Here is a 13,194-nt window from a genome sequence, read left to right on the forward strand (position 1 = left end):
GAAAAACAGCCCCGCGATTTCCCGCACCCCCCCGGCCGGGGCCGTGCAGGTGGCGGGCACACAATAGCGACCCCGCCGCCCCCCGGCCCCCGCCGCCCCCCGGCAGGTGCGGCCGCTCCGGGCTCCGGCCCCGGGGTCCCCGCAGAAAGGATCGGGGCCCTTCCCGTTACGCCTCCGTCCCCGGTCCCGGCCCCCCCGTTCCTCATTTTCAGCGATTTCGTTGATTTTCCGCCGCCCGCCTCCCCCAGCGCATGGAGAGCCGCCCGTCCCCGACGGGGCGCGCTGCCGGTGCCGAGCCCCGCGCACCCCCGGGGCTCCTTCCCCCCTTCCCCGAGCCCTTCTCCTCGGGGCTTGGCACAAATCCCCGCCGCTCACATCCCAAATTTCCCAAGGCCGAGCTCCCCCCGGCTTCCCCATCCCCATCCGCCAGCATTAAGAAGGAGCCGGCCCCAATTTTAGCCAAGACACGGTGGGGAGGAAGGTGGGGACGGGGCCACTGCTCTCCAAAACGTCTCCTCTCCGCGTGCTTTATTTACCTCCTCTTGTCCCAGAGCAGCCCACACCCCTTCCCTCTCTCTCTCAGCATCTCCAACAATTTATTTTGGCTCATTAAATTTAATTAAGAACGGAGTAGGTGTTCCATATTTAATCAAAAAAAAAAAAAAAAAAATGCAGGGGCATAATAACCTCCAAGAGGACTAAAATAAAGAATTGCTATTCAGATGCGGGCAGGCACAGCGCAATTTTTTATTACTCCTTTTTTTTTTTTTTTTTTTTCCTCCCAGTGTCTTTTTAAGAGCATCTAAGCACACACACATAAAAAGCTAGAAGGCATGCATTCCGGAGTTATTCCTATGCATATCCCTGCAATAATTTTCCGCTTTCCTTCGATAAAATTGCCAAATAATAATGAATCATTTCATAAATAATGGGTTTAGAAGCTTATCAGGGCAGGCGGGCCACTGCTGGGGTTTTATCTCTCTCGGCCACATTGCAGTAGTGTTCCGCTCTCCATACTAAATAGGAAACTGGACGTGATGTGGAATTAGAGCCTACCCAGCTGAAGCCACCCAACACTTACTACAAATATAGCCGCGCCGCATAGGCCACAAAATGGCTCCACTCACTTTTCCCAATGAAAAGCAAATGGTGAGTGGGGAGGGATCCGGCCCTACAGCCGGGCCGGGGCTGCTTGGGAAGGTTTTGGGGGTTTGGATTTATTTGTGGGGTGCTCGGGGGCTTCTGCACCGTGCCAGGGACAAGCGAGGGGGGAGGAAAGAAAAGAAAAGCTCGGCTTTTCCGCGGTTGTGTGTATTTTTTTTTAATCGTTTTGTTCTTCTTTGATGCGGGTGGGTGAGGAGGGCAGCAGCCTTCCCTGTGAATTTGGGGTGCGAGCCCCCCGCGCCCCCCCCGGCTGCCGCAGCAAGGAGCGGGGGCTCCGCACCCCACGGGCCCGCTGCCCCCGGCCTCTCCGGGGGGGCCCGGCCGACGGATGGGGCCTTTTTCCCCCCGCACCACCCCGTTCCCTTTTCCCCCACCGTTTTGGGGTGATTTCCCCCAAAAAGGGTAAAGGGAGAGGTGCGTTTTGGGGCTGGAAATTTCCTGCCGATCCGCGGCTGGAAAACAAAAGGAGTTTGAAGAGCAGAAACGAGCGGGCGGGGAATTAATGCCCCCCCCCACCCCCCCCCGCCCGGCTCCATTTTCTCGATGCAATTCCACCCCAACGAACGCGAAACGCCGGATTTTTTTGCTGTCATTTTTAATTTTTCTTTATTTATCGCTTTGTTTCTGATTTCGTTTTTAACGAAACCGGGAGGCGAGGCCGCCGGGCTTGCTTTATTTCGTTGCTTAACGAAAGGAAAAGCTCCCTGCTCGCCATCCCGGTGCCGGGGGGGGGGGGAACGGCGCTCGCCTTCCTGTTGATCCGCAGCGGGGCCGGGCGGGCAGCGCGGCCTCTCCCGGTCCCCATCCCGCTCCCGGTCCTTATCCCGGTCCCTGTCCCCATCCCGGTCCCGGTCCCTGTCCCCCCGCACCTGCCACCCGCCGCTCCTTGCGAGCCTACGGGCATAAAACCACCCCCGGCCCCGTTTGGGATTTCCTCCCAGGGAAACCGGGCTCTTAACGTGTCCCAAAACCCACCCAATTCATCCCAAATATCGTGCTGATTTTTCCTCCGTTTTTATATTACACCTATTTTATTTTTCTTATTTTTATTTCTTATTTTTTCCCCGCCGAGGCCGGGTGCGGCTGCCCGCCCGGGGGTGCCGTCCCCTCCCTGCACCCCTCTCCCCACCGGGCTCCGGCTCTCCCCCGACCCCACGAGATCCACCCTCTCCTCTTTTTCTCCCCCCCCTCCTCCTTTCTCTTCCTCCCAGGATTTAGCAGTTTTATCCCGATGCGGGTGTCCTTCCTCTCTGTAAAGTCGTAAGTACCTTGAGGTGGGAGGAGTAAATTCAGCCTGACACCGAGAGCGCTTTTGTTGAAACAGGAGAGACTTGCGGTGTCCCTACTTAAATATGACACATGTGAGTAATCTCTTCCCATACAATATCGGAATCGGCAATTAGATTTTCTTTCGAGAGGGCTGGCGGGGAGGGGGCTGGAGGGAAGGCAGAAAGCTCGTGCTTTGGGTTGATATTTATTAATTTTTTTTTTGGAGATGGAGAGATATGGAGGGGAAAAAAAATGTTTTCTCTCTCAATTGGGGTTGAATCAGCCCAAAGGAAACGAAAAAAAAAATAATAATGCCCCACGCCAAAGCTGCAAGAAGGTCGGGGACGGGACGCGCGGTGCCGCAGCTCGGCGAAACCCGTTATTTATGGGGGAAAAAAAAAAAAAAAACAACGAGGAGGGTGTATGGGGGCGAAGCAGCGCGGAACCGGTCGCGATATGGCTCCCCGCCCTCGGCTCGGGGTGCCCTGTCGCGACAGGAGTCGTTGGAGGGGCGGCAGCAGACAATGCCGGGGGGGGGGAAGGCAGCGCCTCGCAGGGCGCCTGGCCCCTTCCTCCTTCCTGCCTCCCCGGCCAGGGGGGATTCGCTCCCCGCTGCCTGCCCTTAACCCGCTCCCCCCCCAAATCGCCACGCCAGCTTTGTTTCCGTCTTCAAAATGAACGATTATTAAAAAAAAATATAATAATACAGAGAGACGGGAAAAATAAATAAATAAATAAGGAGATGTCGCCGTGCAGGCCGGGCCGCGGTGTGTCCGGCCCTAGTGGCAGAGCCTGCGGGCAGAAATCCCCCAAAAAGGCAGAAATCCCCCCAAAATGGGGCGAGCGAACCTCACACCGCCCGTTTTGGCCGCTCAGCTCCCCAAATCCTGCGCCCCTCCCGCCCCGGGCGGGGCCCCCTCCGCGCGGCACGGCGCGGGGCTGCGAGGCGGGGGAGGGGGCAGAACGACACCCCCGATTATATGGGGTTTTTGGGGGGCAAAAGGGGGGTCCTGGGGTGTGTGCGGGGCCGGGGCGCTCCGTGACGTCAGAGCCATGCATCGCTGCGTGGGGCCGGGGCGCTCCGTGACGTCAGAGCGCAGCATCCTTGCGCGCCGTCGGGGCGGGATTAGGGGACCCCCCTTTTTCCCCTTTTCCCCCCATTTTCCCCTTCCCCCTTGTGCCCCTCCTTTCCCCTTGCCCCACTCCTTTTTTCCCTTGACCCTAATTTATTTTTTTTCCTCGCCTCCCTCCCTTTTTCCCTAGCCCCCCTCCTTCCCCCCTTGCCCCTCCTTTTTCCCCCGGTCCCCCCCCATTTTCCTTTACCCCCCCCCCTCCCCTCCCCAAGGGGCCTCTCTCACCGCCGCCTCTCCCCGCAGGACGATGGACAGGCCGCCCGCCCCGCCGCCCCCCAGTGACCCCCGCGATGCCCGCCCCCCCCGGCGGCACGACTCGGAAGCGGAGCCCACGACCGAGCCCGACGGCAGCCGGGGGGGCATGGAGGCGCCGCCGGAGCCCCAGCTGCTGCTCAATGGGGCGGCCAAGGAGGCGGGCCGGCCCTCCCCCGGGCCCCCCGCCGCCGCCGCCGTGCCCGTCATCGAGCTGGTGCGCCGGGGGGGCTCCCTGGACATAAAAAGCCGGGAGGCGGCGGGGGAGGCGATGCAGAGAGCGCCGGGCTCCGAGCCGTGCCGAGCCGCCGAAGCCGCCTGCGAAGCCCGCATGGTGCAGCTGAGCCCCCCCGCGCTCCCGCTGCAGCCCCCCGGCAGGGCCATGCTCTACAACCTGGGGCAGCCGCTGGGAGCCATCGGCAGGTTCGTGCCCCCCCCAGCTTGCGCCCCTATTTCTCTTCTGGGGGGGGTCCCACAGAGCGGTTCCCCTCAGGGGAGCCCCCCGGGGCTGGGGAGGGAGGGATGGAGAAAGGGAAGGGGGGGGGCTCGGCTTAGTCATCGCGGGTTTGCCTGCTGGTAACTTCGCAAGAAAGAGGGGGGAAAAAAAAATCTAAACGAAAAACTCGTTCCTAGAAAACAGCAAAAAAAAAAAATCCACGGCAGAAATACCGCAGGCAGAGCAGCCATTTGGGCGGTTTTGCGGGGGGGGAGGAAAAGGATCTGATAAATGCTTTCAAGAACTGGGGTGCCCCCCGGGGATAAATGCGGGGTACAGAGACTGGTCCCAGGGCTGTGGGGCCGGAGGGGAGCCCCCCTTTCCCCCCTGTGCGACCTGGAGACACGCGGGTGCGCCCCGACGGGGCGTACGGCGCCGGCTGCTTGGGGGGCTGTGACCAGCGACCCCCCTGCCCCCTGCCCGGCCCGGCTGCGTGTCCCGGCTCCGTGCAGCCCCTTCCTCCCTCCTCACGCCCCGGGCTGGGCTTCGTGAGCCTCGGGCATCCCCCGGGAGCTGCTGGTTTCTCTCACCGCCTCCTCTGCTTCTCGTTTGCAGCGGGTTTTTCGGCGAGCCCGACTCCTTCTCCATGTACGGCGGCAACCGGGTGAAGAGGAGGCCCTCGCCCTACGAGATGGAGATCACCGACGGTGAGCACCGGGGGGGCCGCTCCTGGCTGGGGGGCAGCGGCTGGACGGGGGGGGGGATCCCCTGCAGGGTGCCCCCTGCCCCGGGTAAGGCTCCGCGCAGAGCCCGGGGCTGGTGACCCAGCAGCAGCGTGTGCCGTGGGGGTTTAATTCAGCAAAGAGGTCCAGCCTGTGGTTAATTACCCTGCCTAATTACCCCCCTGCCCCGCTGATCGCTTTGAGGTTCAGTCCGAAGGGAGCCGCTGTGCTCGTCTTTGTTGGAGCGCGGGGGCTGGATCGGGCCAGCGCAGTGCCCGGCTCTGCGTGCAAAGCCTGGCAGCCACCAGCCTTCAACAGGCAGAGCTCAGCAAGGTCCGAACTACCCCCAAAATTGCCGGGGAGCAGAGGGGTAAGGGGCGCGGGGTCAGCACCGCAATCATCCCGCAGCTGCCGGCACCATGCTGCAGCCCCGCTGCGGTCCCCTGCCCGGTCCTGGGGGGTCCCAAGGAGCGGGGATCCCCTTTGTGCTGGGGGGGAAGGTGGCAAGGGAAAGGCAGGGCAGGATCCGGCCATCTGGGCTGGGCAGCCAGCGGGGCTTGCAGCAGCCCGCGTGGAGCAGGAGGATGCACGCACACAAGGATGCTTGCACAAACGGGCTGGGTGTGCGAGGCTGACACGTCCACCTGCCTGCGTCGCCTTCTCTCCAGCAAATGTAAATGCTGTGTGTCAGCCGATGGACAATTCGCCACCCTTCCCTCCAGCTCCCTGTCCCCTTCTTCCCAATCCCAAATCAGACAAATCGTAATCCACATCACTCTAAAATGACACAGTGCAGAATGATGGGCTCGCTGCGTTATCTGCATTCATTGCTGCTTCTGTCCCCTTCCAGCTTTCCTTCCTCCTCCATCTGTTTAGCACATTCAGCCCATCCATCCTGGTGCAGGAGCTGTGTCCCCAGGTGGCTCAGCCCCGCACCACAACCTCGTTTTGTTGGGTTTGGGCAGAGGCTGAGTGCTTGCGGTGAGGTCCCTCAAATCCTGGTGCCTGCTTCGCCCTCCGGTGCCGTTATTAAATTAGGTGTTAAGGACTGCAGAGATGTTTGGTTGTAACCGAGTTGTTGGCTCTGTGCTCACCAGGTAACGCAGGTCTGTAGTTTGGGCCTGATCCTGCAGATTCTGGCTCGTGGATTTGCAGCAAGGAGGTTTTCGTGCTGAGCATATGGGGAATGGAGACAGCAGCGTGCAGTGACCATGCCACTCTTACAAAACAGATCTACACAGAGGCATAAATGTAAAAAAAAGCCCTATCTGTGAGAATATTCTGTAGCTTTGGGAGCTCATCTTTCTGCTATTTTTTTTTCTCAGATCTGTAATTGCAATTAAAAAAGCATCGATCAATCAATTGGAACAAAATCCAGGCAGAAATTCTCAGCCAACCGCTTGGATTAATTATGAGGCGAGCTCCTCCATGAGAAATGAATCTCTTCCATTTTATTACAGCTATGGGGCATTTTAAATTTCTGCACTGCTTGACACGCTTTGACCAAAGCCTGGGCTCCTTTTAAAATACGTGTTTAATTCAGTTACTGGCCTTGATGTGGGATCAAAAATTGTTGTGGTGCCAGAATTTATGTTAGAGTCTTGAGCTTGTTTTGAGTGCCCCCAGATGAAATGAAGATGGTTTTCTGTCTCACTTCAAAATTTTAGGAACAGGAGCCTCTTAGCAGGCAGCCTTCAGTGAATGAGATGCAGGTTTGATGCCTGTGAAGAATGAGACTTCTTGAAAATTAACATTATCCAAATTATTTTTTTCTCATATTCTATGTTCCTAAAAAGATTTTAAGCCGCATCTCCTTCTAGATGCAAGGCTGTTTGCTTGGTTTTGTCTGGGAAGAGCGTTGTAGTGTAGGAATTGTTGCACCCCTATAGGAGATGGCAGCATGTTCTCCAGCAGAGCTGAGTGCTGCAGGTGGTTGAGGTCCCCTCGGTCCCCACCACCTTCCCCATCACCCTGGGGCACAGAGGGCAAGAGACTTCTCCCTTCCCCGAGCTGTTGTATGTTAATTCATTTGAAAGGCATTTATGAGCTGCTTGAGAGGGGAAAATTGGCTTTACTAAGGCATGAGACTGGGATCTTAGCAGCTGGAGATGAGTTTCTCCCTGCCGCCTGCCTCTGCGGTCTGTGGGGACTTCCCTGCTCCTCCTGAGCAGGCAGCAAGGGGCAGGGAGTCCTTTGGGTGCCCACATGCTGGAGAAGCCAACAGCTTTACCCTCCTTGGATGAGTGTCCCCATGCAGACCCTATGGCCAGGAGCACTTCGTGTGACTGCTGGGCAAGTGTCTCACAGGGCTACAGGGCAGAGACCTTAGGGCACAGCCATCGATGGGTTGTTTGCAAGCCTTTGCTCCATACTTTGGGATGGTTTTCTTTGTCTGTCATGCTTCCTACTCCTACAGTGGCTTCTGGCATGGTCTTTCTTCCATAGTTTGTTACGTTATATAGATATATATATAATGTAACAAACTATATATATATATAATGCATTTTATATATATATAATGCGTTACGGCATTGCTACTCCTGTAGCACCGTACTGTTGGGCTGATTTTTGCTCTGGGTTTCCCCTAGCAATGCCTAGGTCATGCCAGCAGGAATTACCCTGATGAGCTGAAAGGAGAGCTGACATTTTGGGCATCCATCCTGTGCTACATGTCCCTTCAGCAATATGGCAGTGAAATTCACATGTAACCGAGCCAAATGGACACCCCTGGTGATCGAGGGTCCCTTCTCCAATTAGTGTCTGATAGGAGCCCTTGCCCTGTGGTGCAGACAGCAGGTGGTCCTCGGGTCAGCTGCGAAACTTCATCCTCCACCCATGGTCACCCTTGCAGCAAGGGCACTGCTTTCACCCTGCATGACATTGGGTCAAATCCTGCCACCCCACCGCATGAACCAGCTGGGGGGCTGGTGGCAGCTCCGTGGTCTCTGCCAGCCCTTGGTCCTGGTGGCATCAGGGGCAGGAGCAAAATCTCTGGGTCTTAGTCCTGTTAAAGCCTCTGCTCCTGCAGATCCCTCTGTCCCACTGGTGTGTCCTTAAGAGACTTTTGAGATGGAAAATAAAACCATCTGGTGACTTAGCCTCTTAATAGGACTTTTTTGTTACTGAAATACCCTAAAAATACACCAGCTTTCTGCGCAGGTCACGGCCTGAGCCTTTCTCCTTGGAGAGCTAAATTTAGGCATCTCAGAAGGCATCTAAAAAGATGCTACTCAACTTTTCCCTTCCACTGGACCGAACAAAATTATGGCTATTGTGCCTCCTCAGGTAGCTTCCAGTTAGCTGGAAACTCCTGCCTCGCTGCCTTGCCAACGTGACTAAAATAAATTGGTTAATTTGGGAAACAGCAGCTTACTCTCTGAAGCATTTAATGACTTGGTAAGGGTCAGTCCTAATTGTGCACCGTTGCACTTGCAGGTCCTCACACGAAAGTGGTTCGCCGCATCTTTACCAACAGCCGGGAGAGGTGGAGGCAGCAGAACGTGAACGGAGCCTTCGCCGAGCTCCGCAAGCTCATCCCCACTCACCCGCCCGACAAAAAGCTGAGCAAGAACGAGATCCTGCGCCTGGCCATGAAATACATCAACTTCCTGGCCAAGCTGCTCAACGACCAGGAGGAAGAAGGAAACCAAAGGGGCAAAGGGAACAAAGACTCGGGGATCGTCCAGGAAGACCTCCTGCAGGATATGTTGTCTCCTAACTCCAGCTGTGGGAGCTCTTTAGATGGCGCGGCCAGCCCGGACAGCTTCACGGAAGAGCACGAGGCGCTGGACTCGAAGCACACACGGGGCCTGCACCACGCCATCCTCCCCGTAGAAGGCAACGCGCAGCGGTGATGACCCCCACGGCGCTCCCCGAGCGCGAAGGGGGAGGCGAGGCCCGGGCGGGTGGGATTTTGGGACGCTCTGCCCCGGGGCTCGGGCTCCCCGTCCTCCCGGCCCAGGACGGGGCGGGCGGCGCGTTGGCCGAGAGCAAGGCCCGACGGGACGGACGCTCGGCGTTTAGGTACGGGACCGTACGAAGAAGAAAAGCTTTGAAGTCGTCTTCGTTGTACATATCGCTCGCGGCGTGACTCTGAGGAGGGGAGGGCGGCGCGGCCAGCGCCTCTCCGGCACTTTGAGGGTTTTTCAGACCGCTTGATGGCCACTTAAGCAGTCACCCAGCTGGGCCAGGAGACACCGAACTCCTCTTTCTCTCCAGCCGAGGCCATGGACGTGGCACTGGAGGCCGCAGGGAGCTGCGGGCATTGCTGCCTTTCCCCAGGAGCGCGTGTGGCTTCTCAGAGCCAGGGCCATGGGGGCCTCTTGTCCGAGAGCTTTTGACTGTACCTTTCTAAAGAGGTGAAAAACGCCCTCAGCAAAAGAACTATTAAAAGGATTGAGACTTTTTCTTTTTCTCCTCTTCTTCTTTTTATTTTTTTTTCCTCTTCCTTTCCCTTCTGCCCAGCTCTGGATTGTTTGGGGTGTTGTATTTATGACGTGGGATTACTTCTGTTTAATGCCGTCACGCAGTGTCCACTGAACAAAAGGTACAAGGGTGTTCTCTGCTCTCCACCACCCTCCGCGTCCCCGATCCCTGTGCTGGTAACGCAGCAGGCGAGGTCCCGAGGTGGTCTCCTTGAGCTTCCCCGGCGCTTTCTGTAGGGCAGAGCTCCTCTCGAGGAAGATGAATGTCAGGATTGGTAAGGAGAGAAAACGTCGCCTCCCATTGAACCAGGGACTTTTTTGGATTGAAAAAAGCCAAGGGAATCAATGATGCACCAGCAGCGTGCGTGTACATAGGGTTGTAAAAGGGTTTTGGTGGTATGCTTTGAATTTTTTTTGGTTTTGTTGTGTGAAAGTGATGGTCGTGCGCCCGTGCTGGTGCCCACAGGCTGGGCGCAAGGAGGCATTCGGAGGCCCTTGCCTGGGTGAGGCTGTTAGGAGGCCGCAGCCCCCCCAAATTTCCTTGCATAGGGTGAGTGCGAACAGCACCGTTGGGGTTAGCCTCCAAACCAATAGCTTAGGTGGTTGCAGAACTGAGGGTCGTGATGGACCCGATCTTCTGCTCCCTGCCCCGGGTGGGTGTTTGGGAAGCAGAGGCCAGGCGCCAGTGCTGCGGGGTGCCCCCCTCTCAGCCCAATCTCTCCCTGTGCTCCAAGGCCCAGAAATTGCCACATTACCGTAAAAAACACACATCCTCCGTAAGGGAAACAGCCCTCTGCGTGGGGATGCTTTCCATCACACTAATTCCTTCTCGGAGGTGCTGAGGTACAAGGGAACACAGGATTTGTGCGTGTGCCTGCCAGCATGCTCACAGCGTAGCCTGGTTGTTTCTATCCTCACTTGTTTTTAGGGTCTTTTTGTAAATAATAAGCATCAGGCTGACTTTTCCCACCGTGGGGCGAGCATGTTAAGTGGGATGTGTTCCCCACCAAGGGCTCCAAGCTCAAACAGGGGTTTCCAGCATAGCCCCAAATCCTCAGAAATTGGCAGCTTCCCACGTTGTATTTGGGGAAAAAGAGGAAAATGCCCTCTGGGGTCCAGACCACCCGTGCCAGGGCGTGCTGGAGCGATGCTGAGCGGTTACCGGTGTCCCTGGTACTGGGGCAGGAGAGGAGGGCAGCGGGGATGGGCAGGGGGCCCAGGGGCTGGCAAGGGTCTCCTGGGACACCGCCACCAGCACCGGCCCCCCGGGAAGGGAGAGGGATGCTGTCACACGGGTCAAGCAGTTCTCAGTTTTCAGCCTTTGCAATAACCCCGGGTCATACTTTTTATTGAACTACTGCAAGAAAAATCACCGACACCCCCAAATTCCTCATTCCCCACAATTTTATTTTATTTTTTCCTCCCTTTTCGGTAGCTGAACAGTTGACAGAATGGTACAACCTCCTCGCCACCCGCACGCACACCCACCCGCACGCACGCCTGCCTCCAGCCTCGTAGCAGGGCGCGCCGTAGTCCTCCCGGGGTATGTACAGTCGTACTTTAATTGTGATTTGAATGGTACATTTCCTCCACCCACCTCCCCTCCTGCCTGCTTCATGTCTTGGTGTGTGGGACATCGCCACGTTTCTGTTCGAGACGGCACTTTGGGTCAATGTCGTACCGTGTGATTGAATTCTCTCCTTGCCATGATTTTTCTTCCAGCCCCGTCCCTCTCTCTGCCGCCCTCCCCTTGGGTTTCTGCATTTTTTCTGCAGAAACGAAGTGACCAGACCTGGTACCCTGATTCTCAACCCACTGTGGATGTGCTATTTAGAAAACACATTTGTTGTAATGTGTCTGTATATATAAATATATATATATAATGAATATATCGAGAATATTTCTAAATAAAGTTTTACAAAGCAGCCTCCACTCGCTCTCCTCTCTCCCCTCTCCTTGCTCTCACCCACCGGTATTTCAGCTCCGTGCGTTACAGGACGGCCCATGCCCGGCCACCAAAAGCCATCTGTGGCCAGCAAAGCCCTTGCAAAACAATTTACCCGTCCCGACAGGGCGGGAGGCCGGGGCGGGCGGCAGGAAGGAAGACGCACTGTGGAGCAATCCCCTGCCGCGGGCCGAGCGGGCGCAGCAGGACTGCTGTGAGTTATTTGCAGGTCCCCCAAAGTCCCCAGCTGGTGGCCTTGCCCCTCTTTTGGGGCTGGGGCTGCTGGGGGCAATGCTGCTGTTTTCAGTCCCCGGCAGCATTTGGCTGTGTCTTAATAGGCAGTGACATCAATTCCTCTTTTTCAAAGAAACAAATAAAAACAAAACAGAAAAACAAGAAGTGGTTGTCATGGCCATGTGCAGAAATGCTAAAAAGCTGGTGAGCTGGTGACGTTAATCATATATATATAATGTTTATAGGGCTTATATGTAATATTTATAGGGCTACCTGGTGCATTCAAGACGGGTGTGCAGCTGCAGCGCGCTGTGGCGCCAACACCACTCCTATGACAAGGAGCAGGTGAACAAAACCAGTGCTGGTATTCCTTGGCCTGAATTTCCATGACTTCTGGAGTCACAAACTATTTCCACGTGCTCTTTTAGAGCATCCCTCGCTTTTCCAAAGCATCTCCCAGAGCCAAGCTGCTACAAAGCCCGGCAGGCTCAGCACAGCCCCGTGGTGGGTGCGGGACGGGCGTTGGGCTGCAGCAGGGTGTTTATCTGCTGTCGTCCCATCGCCGCTGCACAGATGTGTCAACCCCGTCCCGGAAGGAGCCGATAGCCCTCACGCCGTTTATCTCTCCCTCCCACGTCCCAGCCTGCTCCCTCCCTCCTGCCGCCAGGACAGGTCTCCCTCTACCTCCGCCTTCTGCTTATTTTTTTAAATGAAAGCATCCTGCTGGGTCACGCAGCCCTCACCAGCAGCACGACATTTTATTTGGGACACACACGCTCAAGGTGAGGGTTTAAAACCTCTCCCTGCACACATACATTTAACACAGCGCTCTACAAAAAAGGCTGGGGGGGTGATGCCGCCCACTCGCCAACGTGTGTCGCTCCTGACGGACCCTCTCTGAAAGCTGCTTTTGCTTCTGTCTTCTGATGGAAAATTTCATTCTTTTTCCATCAATCCGTATTTTTTGTTACACAAAAGTCTTGCCTTGCAGGTGGTGGTGAACACTGCCCTGACTCCAAATATTTTCCAAAATGACCGGGGTCCCCCCACCTCCTGCGTGAGTTTGGTGTTGGAACCGCACAGTCACACGAGTCCAAATATAAGGAAAAAGAAAACAAGCTGCTTTTATCCTCTGTGTTTTTTAGGGCCCGGTCTTGCACAAAAATGATGTCTGCAGAGGTGGGGGTGATTTTGTGGGTGACTTTGCCCCCGGCTGGTCAGGACACATGGAGGAGCCTGGGGCTCATTGCTTTGGCCACCAGACGCAGCTAGCTGGTTACACGCCGCTTCGGGAGCAATGGGGATTTTGATCTGCCTCACGCTGTGGGGAATTTTCAGGCAAAAAGTGGTTTCCTCACAAACCAGAAGCAAAAGCGTTTAAAGGCATTGTGCTCAGGCACATTTCTAACGTGACGTGTGGGCACCCAGTGGCAGAAAATCCCCCTGAGACTGCGCTCGTGAGATGGCTGGGGCACAGATGAAACTGGGGAGAGAGAAAGGATGGGAAAGTGGCACCAGTTAGAGAAAACTGAATTAAAATTGAGAGAGAAGGTGGGAGAGTCATGCTTTTTACAGCCAGTGAAATGTGAAAATTTGTGCCTTTTGTCACCAAAAA

General features: G+C 56.1%; 1 protein-coding gene across 2 annotated transcripts; it reads left to right on the forward strand.

The window, feature by feature from the left end:
- Positions 1-975: 975 nt before the first annotated feature.
- TAL1 (TAL bHLH transcription factor 1, erythroid differentiation factor) lies at positions 976-9,382 on the forward strand. 2 transcript variants are annotated; one of them, XM_068690514.1, is made up of 5 exons: positions 998-1,149; positions 2,376-2,525; positions 3,810-4,241; positions 4,870-4,961; positions 8,412-9,382. In XM_068690514.1, coding segments are annotated over exons 2-5 (945 nt in total). In that variant the 5' UTR covers positions 998-1,149; positions 2,376-2,523; the 3' UTR covers positions 8,831-9,382. The 2 variants fall into 2 exon arrangements, with proteins under 2 accessions (XP_068546614.1, XP_068546615.1); XM_068690513.1 differs by lacking the exon at positions 2,376-2,525 and having other exon boundaries at positions 976-1,149.
- The last annotated feature ends 3,812 nt before the right edge of the window (positions 9,383-13,194 follow it).

This window comes from Anas acuta, chromosome 8 (assembly GCF_963932015.1).
Source record: "Anas acuta chromosome 8, bAnaAcu1.1, whole genome shotgun sequence".
In the NCBI taxonomy this organism is placed as follows: domain Eukaryota; kingdom Metazoa; phylum Chordata; class Aves; order Anseriformes; family Anatidae; genus Anas; species Anas acuta.

Excerpts from the sequence above, each read along its gene's own strand:
- TAL1 (XM_068690513.1), top strand. Across the intron at positions 4,242-4,869 it reads CCGCTGGGAGCCATCGGCAG|CGGGTTTTTCGGCGAGCCCG; the intron begins GTTCGTGCCCCC and ends TCTCGTTTGCAG. Across the intron at positions 4,962-8,411 it reads CGAGATGGAGATCACCGACG|GTCCTCACACGAAAGTGGTT; the intron begins GTGAGCACCGGG and ends TTGCACTTGCAG.